The sequence below is a fragment of the Simochromis diagramma genome, unplaced genomic scaffold (genome assembly GCF_900408965.1).
Source record: "Simochromis diagramma unplaced genomic scaffold, fSimDia1.1 OVJJ01000344.1, whole genome shotgun sequence".
Classification (NCBI taxonomy): domain Eukaryota; kingdom Metazoa; phylum Chordata; class Actinopteri; order Cichliformes; family Cichlidae; genus Simochromis; species Simochromis diagramma.
The window spans coordinates 1,079,988-1,101,156 of NW_024387375.1; the positions used below are offsets into that span (position 1 = coordinate 1,079,988).

Below are 21,169 nucleotides of genomic sequence, written 5' to 3' on the forward strand. Positions count from 1 at the left end.
TTCATTTAATTATAGATAAAATAAACAAAATAAATCACTGGACCATATGCATGCAGTTGACGTGAAAGCGTGATGAGTGTGGCTAATAAAACTGTATAATGTGGGTGAAGAAGCTGCAGCACAAGTGGTTTATCTTTGCTGTAGCACCTGGCAGAAAGAGCGGGCTGTAAAAGAGAGGGTTGCGTGTCAGAAATTAATATTTCATTTGGTTGCTTGATAGTGTAGCATATTCTATACGAAAAGGTGTTACTGTTGAAAGAGTCAGGACAGATGAGTTTCTAATCAGGAGCACAATCAGAGGGTCAATTATGAAGAGTTTGTTTTCCAAGAGTTTGGAATAAATAAGTAAAGCAAAGCAAAGTCATTCCAAGTCTGGCATATTTCTTGTCTTAGCTCTTCCAGTGTGCTCCACCAGTGTGTGAATGTGTGTGTGAATGGGTGGATGACTGGATATGTAAAGCGCTTTGGGGTCCTTAGGGACTAGTAAAGCGCTATATAAATACAGGCCATTTACCATTATTTACCATTCCTTCCCTGTATCGTTAATGGTGTGTTTTGACGCCTCAGTATCGAATGAAGGCCAAAAAGCAAAATAGGTTTCAGGCTTTTTCCAGTGGGTTCCCCAGTTAGGCGTAGCCACCTTTAATAACTTGTGATGCACACCGAGTCACTTTGTTCTGGAGGCAGGTCTGAAATATGACAGAAACCACTCAGTTCAGAAAAGACAAACAAGAGTTACACCTAGCAGGTGTCCAATGTGGAAAGAGTGAAGGCAGATGTCAACGTAGCACGCAACTGAACTAATTATTTATTGGTACGGTTACTTATTCACAACACAATAAAAAAAAAAACCCTTTGAGCTTTTTTTATAAGGACAGGAGGGAAACTGTCACACTGTGATATGTACATGTAGATTTAGGCTCATGAGCAGACGCCTAAATTGTTAAAAACTCAGCACAATCTCTCTAAAAATAAACAAGATAAAATACATAAGATAATAAAAAAGATCTAAACAATTTAACTTCCTTAAACTGAATCATATTTTATATCAATCTCAGCTCTGTCCCATCTGGTGTATCCAAATCGTGTTTAAGCCCACATAACAGAGCTATAAAAACATGACAATAGTAGTTAATTAACAGTAGTTAATAGTTTGAGTCATGCTGAACAATGATGGAATTTATTTAAGCATAATGTGTAAGAAAATAAGTGGGTGGAGTTTATGTAAAGGTGGTTATTTATTTTCTTTAGTCAGAGTCACCGGCTATTTCCATAAAGGTCATTTAGAGCACACACAGGTGTACAATGAAAATGGATTCAGCAGCCTGGTTCAGCATTGTTCATTAGTGAGCTTGGCCTGCACAGGACCACTGGTAGCACAAGAATAGGATAAAATCCATTTATGAAATATTTTGTTTGAGGATTGTTTGCATTTCAATCATTTTATTATGATTTACACAAACCCTTTTTAACATATTTATGTTTATTCAGAGCAAATTTAGGTTTTAATGCAATCTATAAAACTCAAAGGTTGAACCCATGTTAAATGTGTTGGTACTAACATGTCTGCTGCTGTGACATCTTCAATCAAGCAGCACAGCAGCAGTTTATCTTCATATCCCCCTTGACAATGAGCTTCAAAGGACAACAAGCTAATATGTCTGTACTTTTAGTTGCTATAAATACAAGTGTACCTGCTCTGAATTTAATCCTAATTTCACAAAAAACATTCACACATTTAAGTTCTCGAGCATTTACTGGGAACCATGTAAAGGAAAAGGTAAATAGTAATAGTAACTGAGTAATAACTGAGTCAAAGGCCATCACATGCTTGACTCAGTTATTACCACTAGGTGGTGCATTTTATTTAATCTTGCACCAAACACTGACTCATTAGCTGCATTTTGACTTGCAGAAATATACCAATGTGCTGTACTCTTAATTTTCTCTTAAATGCACACTAACTTACCTTCCTATATTAGGTTTACATTGCAGTTTGGGTATCCAATGCTCCATACAGTAAGTAAGGTTAATGTATTAATGTCATAGTCCCGGGACTGTGACCCAGTGTTTTGAGTTTAGTGGGTTTTCTAGTTTTGTTTGCTTATGAATCCTATGGTTGTGTAATGTGTATATTGTTTCTTGTAGTTCTCCCCTTGGTATATTTAGTCTTCTTCTGTTATACATTGTGTTAGAATAATTCCTCCCTCATTGTTCCCCATCCTCTTGTGTCTTGTTTCCTGTGTTAGTCATTGATGCCTCCCCGTGAAGTCAGTCTTGTCTCGTTGCTAAGTTGTCTGTTTCGCTGTCATCTCTCAGTGTCTCTTCCCAGTCTCCTCTTGTCCTCTGCCAGATCGTTAGTTCTGTCCCAATGTGTCTCATCCATGTTCCACGTTCTCAGCTTCAGGTTTCATGTTTCACATCCTTAGTGTTTAGTTTCTTCCCAGTTTAGTGTTAGTGAAAGTCTGCGTCTCCTTTTGCCTTTTGTTTTGTATTTTGTTTGATTTTGTGCAGCCTTAAAATGTCGTTTGCTTTGGTTAAATTTAGTCCTACGAACTCACTTCAAATACATGATGTGCGCCTGCAGATCGTGACAATTAATCCCACATTGATCAAAAATAATTTGGCAGACAAAAGAAACATTTACACAAATCTTAGAGGGTTTTTACTATTGCCCTTCACATATTAAAAACCCCCTATACAAAAAATAGTGTTTTTTATTGTTAACTAAAGCACTCTGTTGTGTACACATTGATGCATGAACAGGTCTCAACACTTAAACTGTTTTTACCTTAATCTGGGAAAGCTTCTTCAAATTCATCTTCAGTCCCTATTCAAGACGGGTTACTTTTGCTCGTACATCACAGACACTTTGTGCTCCAATTTCCAGTTGTTCATATTGTAGTTATCATGCACGTGCACTTTTCTATATAGACGAGAAGAGAGAACTACATTTCCAACAAGGGAAAGTATCTTTCTACAGGAAAAAATGACAAATCTACTGTCGACCTAATGTTGTACATTTTTGGATACATGTGAAGTGGTCTCTTTTACAAACTGAGCCTGTGTGTGTGTGGGAGGGGTCAGCAAACCACACAGACCCTAATCCACGCTACAGGGCTAAAAGCATAAATTTGTCGAACCCTTCTAAATTGCATAACCTATTCAAATTGCATCGGATTACCATTATCATCCTAGCCTGGTGGGACCCAGCATGGATTTGCCGAAGGCAATGGAGTCCAACTCGCTTTCCACGCCATCCACTGTCTCCCTGCCAAAACACTGTAGTACTTCCACTAATAAGATCTGCACAAAAGAGGCACATGCAGCAGATGACGGTGCAGACACGAGGAAAAGCCTTTTATATCTCGCTGCTGTCACGTTTCAGGAGACATACAGAAAGATGAAGGCTTCCTCCGCTCATTAAACCGCATTCAAAAACAGGCATTTTCAGAATACTGCAATCCGTAGAAGGCATCAAATCACACACAGTGTGAAGTATTAGACATTTTACAGGGAGCATGATATAACAATATCCAAGTTCATTCAAACCTCAGGGACATTTCGCCATTTTCCTTTTTCCTCACTCTGCTCTTTAAAACCTTCTCCTGATCACATTGCTTGCATTACAAAATGGTTGTGTTTAAATTATTCAGGGTGTCTTTAATCGTTATCAATCATTATTTAAACATACAAAGTCCAAGATGATTTCTTTCAGTTTGGTTCGAATTTATTTTTATACTTCACAAGGTCAGCCCAGCAATGTATAGACTTCCAAGGAACCTTGAGAGGACTGTTGTTATGTATTAGCTGTGTATAAACAAGGCTAAATTGAGAACAATTGAATTCAGTCAGCAAGCACTTGGCAACAGTGGGGAGAAAGAACTGTCCTTTAACAGGAACTGACGGAATGAAGGGATAAGGCAAAGGGGATAAAAGGTAAGAGAAGCATAAAGAGACAATGCACACCACACAACATGCTAATGACATGCAGCAGCCTCATAGGGAAAACAAAGGGAGTTAAGAAATTCTCAGTGCACTGGAGTTCCTCCAGTGGCCTGAGCCTACAGCCATAATTACTGGCCTAGTCACACTAGAGAAAAAGTAGGGCAGTAACCTCCAAGGAACTAGGAAAAGTCGGCAGGTGCTGTTGGTTACTGCATTGAATCTTTCAGTATTTTGCAAATACTTGCAGTGACCAACTGTTTACCCAGAGGCTGAGGGTGTTGCATGCTCATGGGAGATCATTTTTGACTGGAGGTTGCACAGGTCGCCTGGTGGGAAGCAACCTCTGTGTAAACAATTACAGTCTAACTTGGACCGACTGCAGTTGCTCTCAGGCAGATTGGAGAAGTTTGCGACTAATTGCCATCTTATTTATAAATGCAGACGGATTGCCAACACATTCACTGAGTCAGACTATACCGATGAACACAACCTATCTGCAACGTGTCTATTGGCAATTGGGGACTTGACTCAGCTGGTCCCTAATTGGTAATATTCATACACTACATAAAAATAAGTGGTCTGTGTTACTTTGCAGTTACATTGCTTTGCAGAATTCACATTAATGCAAATTTCTGTGCACGTAGACAGCAACAGATGTCAATTGCCATAATACCACAAACAGATTTCATGTAACTGTCAAATGGATCCCATGCAATCTTGTTGCTGTTCTGTCATCATCTTGATGCTCCACAATTATTTAAAGACATCAACTAAGAGTAGTCGCACAGACCTGATCCCCATTTTTCAATCAACCATTTCAAAGGCAGTGAGATCAAGTTCATTTCACACCGCTGCAATAATTTTGGTTATTGTGCTCCCAAACCTCTTTTTTTCCTACTGCAGCTGTACCAAGAATGGTTGAGAGTCCCACAATCCAGCTCCACCTATAAGTTTGATCAAAAAGGTAATCTTGAAGATAAACATTCACAAACATTCCCATATTAGCGGCTTTAAACTAAATGCAAGCGTATTGTTATTTACTGATTAGTGCATATATTACTGTTTACCACCTCAGTTTACTGTGTTAGTACTGCTGAGATGTACTAATTTACGTAAAACACAACATACAGGTGAGGGTGAGGAGAAGCTTTGCAGGTGTTAATAATTTATTTTATTTGCACAAAGCCAATTCACAGCAGCAGTCTTCTCGGGATACTATTGTATCACACAGCAAAGCTCCTGCATCCTGGAGAGAAAGAACAAAAGAAAGCACACATTTCATTCCACTTAAACATTTAGAAAATGTGTGCCGTTTAATTAATAATTTACATGCTTGATTTAGCATAGCTTTTTAACTTCATGGTAAATTTCTTGTCTCATATGAACCCCTCAGACTCGCTTGGATTTAATAAGGTTTTTATTTTGATCTTTCGCTACCAAATACTCATTATGAGTTTGGCCGTTAAACACAGTTTGGTGACTCTTTAATGATGACTGTGGATATCGTTATCGAAAAGCAAAAATACGGCATTAAATCAACGCTCACTCATGTGTGCACATAAAGAGGGCCGAGTGTGCACAGATCACCATCATTCAGTATAACTCAGAGATGGATGGAAACGTTTTTCTAACAAATGCTTTATTGGTCGGTTTAAAAATGAACACACCGGTGATCTACAGGAGTAGCACAGTACACAGTCACACAAAGATTACAGAAAAAACAGTAGCACACACAAACACGACACACATGCACGCGCACGCACACCGACATGATGGGTTATTAGCACATTATCTGCCTCGTGACGTCTCCCATCAGTACGGTTTGATGGTTCAGGAGTAAACAGAAGATACATTCAATAATCAGCTGTACAACAATGTAATACTTGGATTCAACCCTACCCACCCCCACAATTTGTTAAAAATACAATATTTTCCCACAGATCTGCAGATTTTTGTAATATATTTAACCATATCTTTTAAAAAAATTGGAAAGATGTCTATATACACAGAGGAGGAGTAACGCAAATCACAAAAAATAAAGATTAAACCAATAAAATAAGATTAAAAAAAAAAAAGAATAGAAATAGTTTGTGAAAAGGCAGATGGCAAGCCTCGACACGTTCCCTTTTGTCTTCAATTTTTCAGCAGATACCATGGCAACAGATTGATGGTTCGCAAAGACGGGAAATCAGGGAGGAAAAATGGACGGTGTCACATGGCGTAATCGGCGACTGTCTACATGAGATTCTGGAAAGAAAAGACACAACAAAGATTAATGGGACAACAGTGTATGACTGCACAGATCAGCATCATTTAAATACGGTTTACAACAAGCACGAGCCTGAATGATTGAATGATTTTTTTGAAAGCTGAGGCTATATATGATATTTTATCTGCAGTTGTTTAGTGGGTAGTGCATGAAAACTGCTCATTCTTTAAAAAACTGTTTAAAAAAGACAAATTGCTAAAATTAATATACTTTGAGGAATCCCAAAAACAATAACTCAGATGACATTGTGTTTTTTTTAGATGTATTTCTTAAATGTTCCCAACTATATTACATTTTATTCCCAAAGACTCTGAAAAAAAAAATACACCAGATATATTGAATCATATCTCAATAACAGGCACCAAATCATGCTCCGAAAATGAGATTTGAAAAGTGATCGTGGACATACCAGGCAGGGGGATGGCTAGAAAGTAAGAGGATTATATTTGGGCGCTTCAACTTCACCACGCTCCTTACAATTAAGGCCTCACTCACACAGGACTAGAGACCAGTTGGCAAACCTCTTGGTCGTTTGGGAAAAATGTGTGTCCCCTGATTCATTTCTGTTGGCCAGTGATTGCTGGCAGTCACAAAGTGAAATTAGCCGCAACCAAAAACCTTCTTGTAATTTCTTTAGTAGCTAGCAGACAGTCACACGTCTGCACACTGAGTGGCAGTGAAACTGGAAAGAAACTTGTGTTTGACCCAATGAGCAAGCAGTTTCACAGCCACACTACTCCTCTTTGTCACATCGGTAAAAACGATAATCTCAAGGATGACATCACTGGAGCCACATCCATCTTTTATTCTGTCTATGCAACCACGATGTTTTAAAAAAAAGTGCAACTGTAACTTTGAAGGCAAACATTCTGCATTTTTAGTTTGTGTCATGCTGTTCACAGTTAGTTAGCTATGCAAACTACGGGAGCAATCACAGAGAGGTTTTTTCCCTAGTGACCTGTGGCTGTCAGAGCTCAGTCACGCAGTCTCTAGGGCTGTGACTGAGCAAACAACAAACAGGCTAAACTTTTAAGCCTAAAGATAGCGACTTTAATTAGAAAAAGACAGATTTCAGGGAATGAGTGTGTTGCATACTCATTCACCTGTCTGTAGGTCTTTTTTAGGTTAAGTTTAAAAATCACCACATTTATAGATATATACTTCTACTTTGGATTCAGAGATTTTACTGAGAAACTGCAGTACTTTTTTGAGTTTTAGATAACTATTTTTATCTCTCCTCCAAAACCTGCAGTAAACTTTTGCCATTCACTGTCTCAGCCTGCCCTCGGGTTGCTGTTGAACGGACTGTGCACCACATTATAAAGGCTATGTCTGTTCAGCGGTATCAGCCCCAGTGTACCTCATTTCTCCTAAGACCAGCACTAGATGGTTGCTGAAACACTCCTCCACCAAGGGACCCGTAGTTTGACGTCTGGACGTTGGGCACGATGCTTGACTGTCCGTACGGGATTACATTCTCATCTGCAGATGACAAACAGATTACTCAAAGTCACAGCTGTATTTATATAGGTTAAACCCATAGTGATGGAGCACAGTGCAAATAGCCCCCCTGCTACTAAAAGCAAGGCTGCTTGACTATGGGATGATAAGTGTGCAAACATTCGGTGGCAGTTGTTTCTTTCTCAGCCCAAAGGGATTTGCATGGAGCCTCACAATAACATTAATACATATCAGTTGAGGTCCAGCTGTTGAAGCTAGGCGGCATGCGATGCAAAGACAGATGTTGCTCTTTTATCTTTTTGCTGAATGATGCTCCAGGATGCTGCATTATGTGCTTACCCTGCGATAACCACTTTGTAGATCCTCTCCTTTCGGGTGAGAAATGTTCTCCCCTCTTCTGTAGAGTGGGTGAGTCACTCCCCTCTTTGTCTGCTCGACTGCGGCTCAACACATCAGCCAAGAGCTGCAGGGAGTCATCTGTGCGGAGAGGAGCCGGTGGAGGGGGGAGCTCTGCGCATGATTGATAATTGATGATTAAAAAAATAAATAAACAGAGAATTTTGACTTTAAAGAAATAGTTTGACATTTTGGGGAAAAGACGCTTAATTGCTTTCTTGCCAAGAGTTAGATGAGAGGATACCACTGTCTGTTTATTATATATGAAGCTAAACATAGTAGTGCACACAGTAATCTTTGCACAAAGACTGGAAACAGTAGGGAATGGTTAACTTAGTGCTGCTCTAAAGCAGCAGCAGTGCCTCTAAGGCTAACTGATTATATCTTGTTTGTTAAATTAGTTAACTACAAATGGCAATTTTACATGGTGCTATTAGCCAAATTCACAGAAGAGAACGCATTATTTAAAACTCTCAGGGAGTAAATTAACGATCATATTTGCCTAAATTTACTACTTTATAAATAAGCTTTACTAAACATTTACAAATATCAGAAAGAACAGAAATAATCCAAAGTGAATTCTTGCACTTGATTATGAAGTCTGCTGCCATGCTAGCCACTCTGGGGTGCTTTACTGGGATAAGTGCTAACACCAGAATGCTGTTATGCTCACAATAACAATGATGACCTTCCGAGGAGCCTCCAAGTATAATGTTCGAGGTATTGAAAGTCTTAAAGCAGTATATTAGCATGATGATATTTGTTAATTAACTGTAAGGTTTGGCTGTTAGATAACTTATAAAACTGAATAGACTATGGTGCCTTATATACATCACCAAAGCTATTAGAATCCAGTCTCTGGGGAAAATGAAGGTCAGGAAAAAAGCAACAAAGTCAATTTGGCAGTCCAGCCAGCAGCTGTTGAGATATTTAGGTCAGTTAACTACAAAACATCACATATTGATTTGTGAACTTACATTTGAAAGGCTGAAGTTTAGTAGGCAAAGGCATCACGTTGCATTAAAGACTATAAACTCTTTAGAAAAATGTATACAGAGGCCATAAATTAAGTGTACCCTTTTCTTTGGACTTCTATATAGCTCGTCAACCTTCAGCAGCAAAAGAGCCAAAAGAGCCATTTTAGCCCCTCCTACCAAACAACGGGAGAAAAAAAGGTTGCATAGGCTGGGGGATCAGACGGATGGATAATGGATGTAATTGGGAGAAGATAAATTAGTTCAAATTAATTTTTTTTTTACATAATTATTTTTCAAAGCTTGTGGGAACATCAGCTGAAGGGCTAAAGAGCCGCATGAGGCTCGTAAACCACAGGTTACCAACTTCTGTTCTCTAAAATCAGACTTCTTTTTGAACCTGTGAGACTCGCCCCCTGCTGGCCACTAGAAAGAATTCACATTTGAGCCACTTCCTCACTGGCTTCTCTTTTCAGATCTGGAGGCTACAATCATTTTTATACACAGTCTTAATTGGTGACCGAACACACTAACAGAGCACTCCAGAGAGCCAAGCTGCCAGAGTGGTTAATATGCCTCATTCATTTTTCCAGCCTAAAACAGAAATTAGAAGCATGCGGTGGAGCACATCATACCTGCTTCACTCTGCAGATCTCTCTTGTTTGGTCCATCCTTGGGCGTTTTCTTCTTACTCTTGGATCTGTGCGCCGGGGCTGTGGGGCTCGACTCTGCAGCTGTAACAGGAAATTGTCCTGACGGGAAAGAACACTGATGTCATCCTCAGGACACGAACAGGGAAAACTAAGAAACGCTGAGCGTCACTCTGAATAAATGCAACATGATTTTCGTGTACAAATTCTCTCCGTTTACTTACATCATAAACTAAATTATACATGACACTATGTGGTTGTGTGTGGATGCTGTGAAGCATTAAGCTGAATTCAAACTGACCTTTACCAAGGCTTTCCCCCTTGAAATCATCTACCCACTGGCTAGTGCGGTATACCTCACTGCCATCCTGGGCCTTCATGTTGGTAAACAGATCGGGGTTAGACTGGGAGACCAAGTGGTGACGTGCCAAGAGGTCAAAATGCTGCAGCCGTGGACTGTCATTAGGCTTGGATGCATCTTGCTGGTGGGGAGATGTCAAAGTTGCAGTGTAGGACAGCTCATCTGGTTTAGAGGGCAGGCTGGGGAGTTCCTCCCTGGAAGTGTCCATCAGGTAGGTTCTGGCTGGCAGAGGAGGACACCAGTCATCGTCCTCCTCCTCAGAGCTAAGGGACAAGAGAAGGCGGTGAGTGAGCATCTTTGAGGAAATTACCACAAATAAAAACTAGCTTATAAACAACAGTCCAGATGTGAGTGAATGGCTGAACTAACCACCAATCCGTGTCATCAGTTTACACTAATCATGTTTTACTGAATATTTTAAGTATCATACGGTTTTGTGCAAAAGTCTTGAGCCACCCTTTATCTCTTTATAATTTGCCAGGATGGTATTAGATGGTTGATAAAAGGCTGATGGTAATTTTCTGTGTTCATAATTCCATCAGTTTTGACAATATCTCCAACACCACTGGCTGGAATGCTCCAACCCATGACAGAGTGTCCACCATGTTTTAAAGATGGCTGTAGACACTCACTGTTGTGCCTCTCTTCTTTGGGTTCATTAGTCCATTCAAGTTCTCGTTTGAGTTGTGGCAAGCACCAAGCAACCAAAAAACGTTGCTTTGAAAGTGGTCAGGTACAAGGAGTAGACTGAAACACGCCACGGTAAAAAAACAAAAACCTTTGAAAACCCTCCAGAAAGCCAGCACTTTAGAAAGGAAGGGTGACTTAAGACTTTTACAAAGTACCGCACAGTATTAAACAATCAGAGATGTAAAGCTACCTGCTGTGGCGACAGAAAAACAAAAGCAATGTAATGTTTTTTTACTCCCATGAACCTGCATTTTATTCACACAGACAACTAAGTTCAAACATTCGGTATGTTTGAACTTATAAGTAAAATATCAGCTCATTTAGAACTTAATGCCAGCCTTACTTTTGTTGAAGTGGGATCGTTAGAAACTGAACAAATTATGGAAAACAACATTTTTTTTTAAATTCACTGTTTACTTTTTTCCTCATAGCAGAGGCTTCACAGACCAGCATGTTGAGAAAAGAAGCTGAAATGAGCCAAGATTTTAGACTTTAAACATATAATTAGTGTTTTGCGCTTACAGCTACTACAGATGTGTGTGTTTACTTGTTGATTTTTCCGTCTATGAGGATTTTGTGATAATCTGCAAACTAAAACACACAAATGTCAAGCTGCTAGATCACACAAGCTTGTAACATGTCAAAACAAACATCTGGTGTTGAGATACTTCCAATAACTGTGCACAGAAATACCACTAACACTACTATATATATAAAAAAATATTCAAATCAATTCAGTTTTATTTATATAGCACCAAATCCAAACAACAGTCACCTCAAGGCGCTTTATACTGCAACTTAAAGACCCTTCAATAATAATATATATTAAAAAAATAATAACCTAATTTCAAGTCCTTGTGGGAAAAGGGAACCAGTGTAGCATTCCCGAAGACCAGAACCACCTCCATAATTTCTGTTGTCACTTCAATGCCGTCAGGGCTAATTTAATGAACGATGTGTCATTGAAAAGGCAAAGTACTAATCCAGCCTGTCAGATGGTGGCTAATGTCGTTAGGAAAGACACGGCACAGTCAGACCAGCCCTCCGATATGTCCGCAATCTAATCTGTCAGAACTAGTTAGAGTGGACGCTCCCTTCTGCAGCCCCAAAGCACGATCTACTCACTGCCTGCAGACACAGCTGTTAATGTGAAAACTCCCCAGACTCCAAACTTCACTCAAGTTTTGCTTGGCAGTTACAGCACAGTTCTAGGGCAGTTTTGATATCCATCTGCCTTAACTGCCTCTGTCATATAGGTGAAGGCAGAGGCCTCCATGCTAAAAATAAACTGACTGATCACACAAAAATAAATGCCACTGTTCTTGGAGGGGGGTAAAGAAGTGGCCTTAACAACAACCTGACATTTAACAGTGCAGTGATTTGTCTCACCTGTGCTGCTCATCTTCGTTGTGCGTTTTTGTACGGTGTCCATCTTTATTGGCAGGAAGAGGTAGAGACAAGACATCCACCCAGGTGAGAGGACCTGACTTGGATGATGTCCCAGTAGACCTCTGCTTTACCAGTTTGTCTAAAAAAAACCCCAAACAATGTGTGAGCCATAATCGTTGTGTTACTCGTTTCCACACTAAAGCTCGAACTGCTTGCTAAGTAAAGGTTTTTAAATACGTCCTTTCTGTGTCCACAGCTGTTAGCGCCTCAAAGAATTTTCCTTTTACTGACCATTTTATATCTTCAAGGGCACCTTAAGCTTCTGTAGAATCACTGGATATCAAAAGGAATGAAGCACTTAACCTCCGCATACCTTTCCATTCACACAGTATGTTTCAAAGTTTCAGAGCATGGCAGGCTTATTCACAAAGCACCTTTCAATAAGCCAATTCAAAGCCCAGGATATTGGATATAAAAGGGCATTTAAGTATATATCATATGTGAGTTAATGAAGCTGCCCAAGCTTTCACATGTGGGTGGAAGTATACGTGTTGTAGGTGGTTACAACACTTGCATATAAGAAAAGAGATGAAAACATTGCACTATGGCAGCCATATAAACTATCTATAAAACAAAGCACATTTTTGGCCAATGTCAAGCTACAGAAAAAAAAGGCAGCTCACTAATATTTCCTTTTTAAGGTTGCAGTGCTCTAATAAATGTAATTACACAAGCAACGTCTCAGATTGTTACACGTAATCACAAGTCTACACAGTTTTATGAAGTTAACTTATTACTATGGAACTGCAGTGCGTTCAGAAAATGAAAAAAGATGAATGCAGACCTTCCCGTGTAATCATGTCGTTCTATATCGTCCAAGAAAAGATCTCATTACTGTGCAATCTCGTAATTAAAACATCTTAAAAAGGTTAAGGTGGTTACAAATGATCCATTTTGAATAACAGAACAGGTGTTTTCTTTCCCGCAAAATTAAATGAATGTGTGATTTTCAAATGGTCATTAACCGTCTCAACAGATTTTCAAGAAGCATAATGATGCCATAACCACAACTACAGAAAATTTATTTTTCTCATGACTGCGTATAAAGAGCCAGACAGACAACCACATTTCCAGTTAAGCTGTCCAAAGATACATTTTTTGATCTTTTCCGCTTCCACAAAATTCTCACCGTTGCTCTTCTTGCTGTACTGAAGCTTGGCGTATTCAGATCCAGAGTGACCAGACTTTATGGTCCAATGATCCAGGTCCTGCTCCAGACCTCCAAACCCACTGTTTGACAGTATTGGGTTGCTGCTGTACGGGTCTGGACCCTGGTTGTAGGACGTGCTCGAGTAGGTGTCGTAGTACGCCAGGAGGTCGTCTTCAGCCGTTGTGTTGATGGTGCTGTAGATGGGACTGTCGTTGGACGCCGCGCTGTGCTTCTCTGACTGGTTTGGGTAGTTTATGATCCCAACAGCTGCACAGCAAATGACTATGTTGCATTAACAAGGACAATCTTTTATTCAGCACTCTAGCATTTCACATCAGAGAGCTCTTACTGTTGTAATATCTCTCTGAATCCAGTTTCCCAGAGCAGCAGTTGACCGAGTCTTTGCTGTTGTGAGTGAGGTTTGGAGTGGGCCAAGAGTCTGCCAGCCAGGGGTAGTTGCCCATATTTGATCCCAACAAGCCAGGCCTGGGAAGAAAGATGAGATTATATCAATACTGCTTCTATGAAACACACAGTGACACTAATCATCTGATGAATCAAATCATAACGTAGAGTTTACCCTCCATTAATGATTCCTGATCCCTCACTGTGAGCGAAGCCAACTGCAAGAGGAAAAAAGAGCAAAGTTATAAATTTGGAAAACAGCAAAGAAGATAAAGCTTTTGCTTTAAGCCCCTTTTTTCCCCAAAGAGCCACTGAAAGATAAAGATGTTTTGGACCGAATTATCATGCTCCATAACCAAATAAACAGTTTATCCCACACGGGGGTTTAAGAAAGCAGATTTGAATTGATATTTTATGAGGGTGCACTGTTGACCTACATACACCAAGAGGAACACAGCAGATCTATATAGCGTATGCCTGCAATACATAAAAATGCAGATGTCATTTTTCTGCTGCTGTATCTGGAGTTAGGGATGGTTAAAATCCATTTTTAATTAAATAAAGAAATCCATACCATAAAGTGAAAGACATACATGCAACATTATGAAATATTAATGCGAAAATTAAATTGCATATTTGCTCCTAAGGCCTTGAGCCATTATTGAACAAATACATCTCAAAGTCAGACAAGAACTGAGAACTGATGTGCTGTGTGTTTCTGAGCCAAAGGGCATCAAGTAAAGTGTGCGCTGAGCTTTTTACATATGCTTCAGAGTGTCTCTTGAGGGTTTTTTTTTTCTTTTTTTCCCTTTGCTCCTGCCATGAAGACTACCCAGTGGGAATAAATATATTTTAATTAACTGAATATGCGATTAAAGTGCAGGCATCGCTTTGCAAAGTACAAACTAAAATTGAAAACATTCATCACTGCTCCAGATATCCCCGGAGGTCTATTAAGAACTTTGTCACTGTCATTGGATGAAAACAAAATCTGATGGTTTGCGTCTTTTTTTCTCTTTTATGTCTCCGTTACATAATGAGTCGTCTGTGACAGGGTTCATCAAATCATCTCGAGTCCTGTGACAATAACCTCTCCTGCTTTTTACTTTTTTTTTTCTCTACCCAAAGCAGGTAAGTAAGTCATAGTTAATCCCCCCTCCCCCTCACCCCCTCACCTGCTGGGGTGTATGCGAAGGATGTGGTATAGTGTCCCAGCTGCTTCCTCCTTCGGTGGCGACAGTATAGCCACCCGCTGAAGCCCATCAGCACCAACCACGCAGCCACACCCAGCCCAGCGATGAAGGCTGGCTGGCGGATGACGCTTGTGATCTGCTCTGCTATGCTGAGGTCATCGCCCTTAGTCACGGTCGTTGAAGTCTTCTCAAGTGGGGGAGCTGAAAGAGAAGCGATCCAGTTAATGGAGCCACATGATACACAGCCAAAGCAGAGAGCTGTCAGTCACTTCAGGGTAGAAAAAAACAAGCTTTTTAAATGGTTTTGTTTCCTCACATATCATTCAGGTTGATTAAATAGTAAACTGAGTAAATTCTTCTTTTAATGGGCCAGCACAGTCGAGGGGATTAGGATCAAATTGGGGCATTAAAGCACTTGAAAAATGGTTAAACGTGAAGGAAGTTATATTGATTTTATTTGTGGACATACTTCCTGCCTGCACAGACACGCATTAGGAGATGTGCCGGAGACGCCCCAAAGGAACAACAGGTGGAAAGTTACAACTTACAAGCAGTTTATCTTAGCCATCTATAATTAGTCTGCCATCTATAATCCAGTTTTGAGATCCTTTCCCAGATGCCTTAATGCCCACTCACATCCTGGGCCATTTGACCTCAGGAAATAGGGTGGGGCCAGGTTTCACAGTGGATTCACCCGAAACCTTGGCTGTCTGTGACCCACACCCGTTTTAACACCTTGGCTCGTGTGATTAGGTAGAGCATCAATAGGGGGTCCATGACCCTCTTGTCGGACACTCCCATAGGGCTTAAAATCTGTTGCTCTGGTGGAGAGTCCCAAATTCACTACACATGGTTGCAATTATTTTGGGGTTGTAAATTATCTTTCCCTAGTTTGACTGTATCATAAAACTGTAACTTGTGTTGGTACAGATTAAACAAGACATAGAAGACATGCTAGTTTTTCCACCTTTGGTGTTTTTAGACTTTTTGATAAGCCAAGTTAGATCCAACAGAAGAAGTTAGAAGATCTCACCTAACTTTCATCAATAACTCAAATAGGTAAGTTTCCCATGTTTTCTGTAAAAGGGTTAAAAATAAAAGAAAAACATTTCAGGAAACACTGGAAGCAAAACATGTTCTTTGGAAGCAACACATCTTCTCTGACTATGTGACTAATATAGCCAAGTAAATTAAAAAGCAGAGCCACAGAGACACAAAACTAAACAAAATAAATGGCAAACTTATTATGCAATCACAGCTACTGACTCAAATTCGTGACAAACACCCTGCAAAAGTTAGTGTTGGTGATGCACCAGCTTTAATCGTATTCATGCAGCGCAGTCAACTCTCCACATACACATTTTACATGTGGTAAAGTCAGCTTGCAGAGTGCGTCTTGGCATATTTCGACGTGTGTAGTAACTGTAACAGTTTGACTGACTCACTGAGAAGCAGGCTGACAGGCGGACTCTGAGCGCCCACACCCAGGCTGGTGACAGCAGCCACCATCACGGTGTAACGGACTTCAGGCAGCAGGCCCGTCAGCAGGATGGACAGGACTGCTCCATCCACGGTTCGGTTTATCTGGTTCTCCTGCTCAACGCCGCTGCCCAGACACCAGACCTGAGTGACACCAAAGTTTAAGGTCCTCACAATTTAGGCAACTCGCACATGAAAGTTGCTCTACAATGGTACAAGACTACTATCCATAGGATATAAGCAACAGGTACAAGGAGTGCTTAGTATGTAAAATCTTCCCTTCCAAGGCCTCGCACCACCTCTGCCATAATCCCCACACCTGTCCACATTCATCAACACTGAGTAAACCTTTTATTTATTCTAAATCTCCTATAGAGCATTTGTGATGAAGACACTGGGAGTTACAATGAAAATGTGTCAGGTAATACCGTGCAATATTTTCTTACGTCAGCCTTTGAGGGCTTGAACAAAATATTGGGTGTATTTCTGAGAAATTGAAATATTTAAGGGGATTAAATATGTTCCCTGCCTTTGGCTGATGATCCATCACACATTCAGAAGAATATGGATTCTCATGATCAGACTCATAACTGTCTACGTGTAGACACAAGACAGCGAGAGGGAATCAAAACAATAGTACTCCATGTTCTATTTTGATGTTTTTTTCCACGCTCTGGATAAGCAGCCTGATGATTAGTAATCAGTGTTGCGCTCATTCTAAGAGACAGATAATGAGAACTCTGTTTTTTTTCACAGAGCTAACAGATGACAGGGATGGTGACTGTTCAGCCGAGAATCTGATGACACAAAACCGAGCAGCATCGCAAGTACTGGCAACACATAAAAGGCAATGACTAATTACTAATTGTTCATTAAAATCTGTGTTTTTCACAAGCATCTAAACAACCAAACCTAGGAAACACTGAGTAATGCCTGCACACAGATGCAAATCGAAAGAACAATTTGCTCCCTTTATTCGCTTTACTGACGAGCTTAACAGCAGAAATAAACACCAGAGAAGAAGACAAACAGTAAAATGCGGCCTCACCTTGTACTCTCTAATTATGCCGCTCTGAATATTATGAGGCGGCGGCTCCCAGGACACGCTGATACTGGTGCTGTTGGTGAGCTGCACCACTGATATAGCCTGTGGAGGGGCACACAAAACTGCAAACAGAGATAAGAAAAAATGAGATGTTACTATAGTTATTAATACATACCAGAGCTGTGATAAGACTGTGTTTACAGGTCCATAATTCCTGCACAATTTCCTGCAAATAACAGATATAATTTATAGAAACTAGAAGAACCTGAAAGAAAATAATCCTTAATTACTTATTTATAAGCACTCTATATAAGAAAATTAAACAGTGTCTTTATTTTTCAAAATTAAGAGGTTATTTCAGGATTTTTGCTAAATTAATTAGAACTCATTCGTTCCTTTGTTGTCTGATAATCTAACTCCACTGGAAAAATACTGTTTTTAAAGGATTTCTTTGCCTCATCTAAAGCACTTTAAACTGTGTAACTAATAAATCCCTCCACACTGATAAACGTGACTAAATATTATAAATAAAAAATAGTTCATAATAAATGAAAGAGCTTTAATCAGTTTTGGAAGGAAACATGTTATTTTACTTTCTTGGCAGCAGTCCTTCGCCTTGCTCAACAAAAGCTGGACACAAGCGGCTTGATCTAGAGATTATGGTTAAACTCATACCTCTAAAGCTCCTAAACTAACATAATACTAAGCACTTTTTATTAAACCTCTATCTATGAGTTTTTGAGTCCAGGCTAACTATTGTTATTTCCAGTTTCTATGCAAAGCTAAGCTGCTGGCTGTTGCTTCACATCGACTACAAAGAAACAAAACAGGATTTAACTGGTATCTCAAATTTGTTTAAACACATATGCTACTGTCCGGAAGCCATGAGCCATTCCTAATTTTTTCAACATTTTTGGTGGGAAAATGAAAAACAGGTGCAGCAACTGAGTAAAATATAAGACAGAAACAGAGTTTGTAAAATTGTACCAAGCCTGAAAGTCAACATTTGGAATGAAGACCTTTATTCTTCAACACAGCCTGAACTCTGTTAGGCAAGATTTCTTTTAATTTCATTAAGTAGTCTTCTGATTTAATTTCCACACGATATTGATATGTAGATCAAAATCTGATGGTACTTCCATCCATGTTCATAATTCCATCAATTTTGACAAGATTCCCAACACCACTGGCTGAAATGCAGCCCCAAGTAATGACAGAGCCTCTACAGATTTCTGTCCACATTAACCTCTTTCCTGACATCCTCTGTATAAACTGATGATTTGAACAAAAAAAAAAAGTAAATTTGGATTCTTTGCTCCATAAGACGTCTCCGCTGGTTTTCAGTTCTTGTGTAATTTGGCACAGCTCAGCCTTTTCTCATTTTTTCTCTTCCTTAAAAATGGCATTTTGACAGCCAACCTTCCACTGAGACCATTTGGGACGAGGCTTCAGCGATCAACTGAAGGTTGAGATGCATTTTCTGGGTCCTATGTCAGGTCTGGATATTTTTTTCAGTCTCATAAGGACATAGCTTTCAGATACTCTCCCTCTGATGTAGATCTGTATAGGTTTTTGCAACAGGCCGCTAATAACCAAGTGCATGAAAATACAGTAAAAAATTGGTTCTTTCCCAAGTTATGTGTCGATACATCGCTGGCTCATTCTTTGAGTTCAGTGCCTTTTTTATGCTTGAATGAGTCAATGAATAAGTGGCTTAATAAGCTCTGAACATGCTCAGGTACAAGGACTGGACTGAGTTAGAAAGCAGCTAATGTCCAAAGAAAAACTGTGAAAGACCTTGAGAAAGGATTATTAGTCAAGACCACTTAGAAAAAGTACAATAGAGTTTGGCTGCTGTGCAAACATAAAGAACTGTGGGGTGTCTTAAGACTTTTGCACAGTACTGTACTTGCTTACTACTAGTTGGCATTACTTGCTACTGATTAGGTTATTAATACACATTCCTTACCCTCCTCCGAGGTACGCAGGAGAACCATGAGGCTGTCATGCCCTTGTAACTCATTGAAGTAAGGCCGGATCTTGACCTCGTACTCGGTACCACTGTGCAGATCTGCTAAGATGGTACTGTAGTCAGACGTGGCCTCCACATCTTGGACCAGCCAGGAGCTGCCAATCGTTCGATAAAATATACGGTAACCCTGAACGTACCGTGACTGACGGGCAACCTAAAGAAGGTGGAAGACAAAAAGCACAAAAACATGGTCTCACATTTAAATCAGTTATCAAAAGCAGGGAAGCGTAACCAGCTGTTTCTCTACACGTTGATCTATTGGTGTCATATAATGCTGAGCAGAGTTTCTGAAGCTAATGTTTGGAGATTAGCCTGTCCTCCACACATTACAAGCTGACTTTGAAACCCATCAGTATTAATCTCACACTCCAAGAAATCTTGGCGCTCGTAGGAGACAGAACCATCGGCTTCTGCAGGTAGACAGACACCTCTCCCAGCTCTCTCTGCACCTGTCTGTGGTCCACTCCCTGTTCAGTCGGACTCCCATCTAAGACAGCAAAGAAATCTAATCAGTCCAGCCTGGCAACATGAAAACAAAACAGCTGAATAGCAGAAATTTAGCAAAAGCAGGGAACAACTTTTTGATGAAATTCAACATTGCTCCCGGCAGAAGAGCATCACACTGAGAAAGCAATTAGTTTTGAGACTGCACATGCAAAGCAAGTTTTATTTTTCCAAAGCATGTAGCACATTATCTCTGCCTCAGCTCTACATCCAGTATCTAAAATATACTGCCTCATGGAAACGGAAACCAAGACTGAACTGTGAAGAATCTAATGAAAACCATTACATCAAAAAAGGATTTTTTTTTCTTTCATCTTATGTAACTCACCCTGTGTCCTGACAGGCTCGGAGATCGGACTGGGGTCGCTGAGGCCGTACGAGTTGACTGCTCTGACGATAAAGAGATAAACGGTGTTGGGGAAGAGTCCGACAACAGTGTGCCTCTCCTGCTTCACATGGTCCGCTACGGTCTGCCAGGTACTGCCCACTGATTGGCTGCAAGACGGATAACGTCAAAGAAAACGACTATCTTAAAATTGAATTTCTTGTGATGAAGATCTGACTGTCAGAGTGAACGACTGAGATCAAAACAAGAGTGTGTGAACATGACTTAAAGGGTAGGTCAAGTCTTTATCGGGAGCGTGTTTGCTGCCTGAAAGAGTTCGGATAACTGCATGTAAAGTTGGTGCGAGGACTACAATAAACAGCTTCAAGAGATGCTTCTTTTCTCTCTCGTTATCTGTCGTGTTACCATGAGATAACAAGGTAATAGGCTTGATCACAGCTCTTCTGCTCATGCCCTAATTGCACAGACAGATGAAAGTAGAGCAGCCAGGAGAGATGTCAGGAGAGATCTGAATTTTGCATACTTAGGAAATATGGCAACTGCAGTTACGGTAGTCACTCTCATTAGGGGTAAATACATTTTTTAATCTTGCGAGCATAAGAAAATGAAGTGTGATATCTCAAAGCAAGAATAGAAATAACCCGGAGAAAGAAAGCTATAAATATGAGCCATAGCTGTTTTTTTCTCTTCTTAATTAAATGGTAAATTACTTTGTCAGAAGAAAAAAAAATGCAAAAAATGCAAAAAAAAAAGTTAAATCTCTTTTAAGCAGTTTCATATCTATTTTTTTAGATATACTTTAGATACACTTATTTTA

The 21,169-nt window shown here is 39.9% G+C and overlaps 1 protein-coding gene across 2 annotated transcripts in view; it reads right to left on the reverse strand.

Moving 5' to 3' along the window:
* Positions 1-4,025: 4,025 nt before the first annotated feature.
* The window catches only part of zgc:77784 (uncharacterized protein LOC402947 homolog), a 66,902-nt gene continuing 49,758 nt past the window's right edge, over positions 4,026-21,169 (reverse strand). The window contains exons 12-26 of one of the 2 annotated variants that reach the window (XM_040009081.1): positions 20,335-20,501; positions 19,868-19,989; positions 19,440-19,656; positions 17,474-17,592; positions 16,392-16,569; positions 14,929-15,147; positions 13,929-13,971; positions 13,698-13,834; positions 13,328-13,615; positions 12,139-12,277; positions 10,000-10,322; positions 9,684-9,800; positions 8,018-8,188; positions 7,578-7,699; positions 4,026-6,195 (exon numbers count right to left, since the gene is read on the reverse strand). In XM_040009081.1, coding sequence (XP_039865015.1) covers positions 6,184-6,195; positions 7,578-7,699; positions 8,018-8,188; positions 9,684-9,800; positions 10,000-10,322; positions 12,139-12,277; positions 13,328-13,615; positions 13,698-13,834; positions 13,929-13,971; positions 14,929-15,147; positions 16,392-16,569; positions 17,474-17,592; positions 19,440-19,656; positions 19,868-19,989; positions 20,335-20,501 — 2,374 coding nt within the window. In that variant the 3' untranslated portion in view covers positions 4,026-6,183. The remainder of the gene's footprint in view (positions 6,196-7,577; positions 7,700-8,017; positions 8,189-9,683; positions 9,801-9,999; positions 10,323-12,138; positions 12,278-13,327; positions 13,616-13,697; positions 13,835-13,928; positions 13,972-14,928; positions 15,148-16,391; positions 16,570-17,473; positions 17,593-19,439; positions 19,657-19,867; positions 19,990-20,334; positions 20,502-21,169) is intronic. The other variant, XM_040009082.1, reaches the window with a different exon arrangement.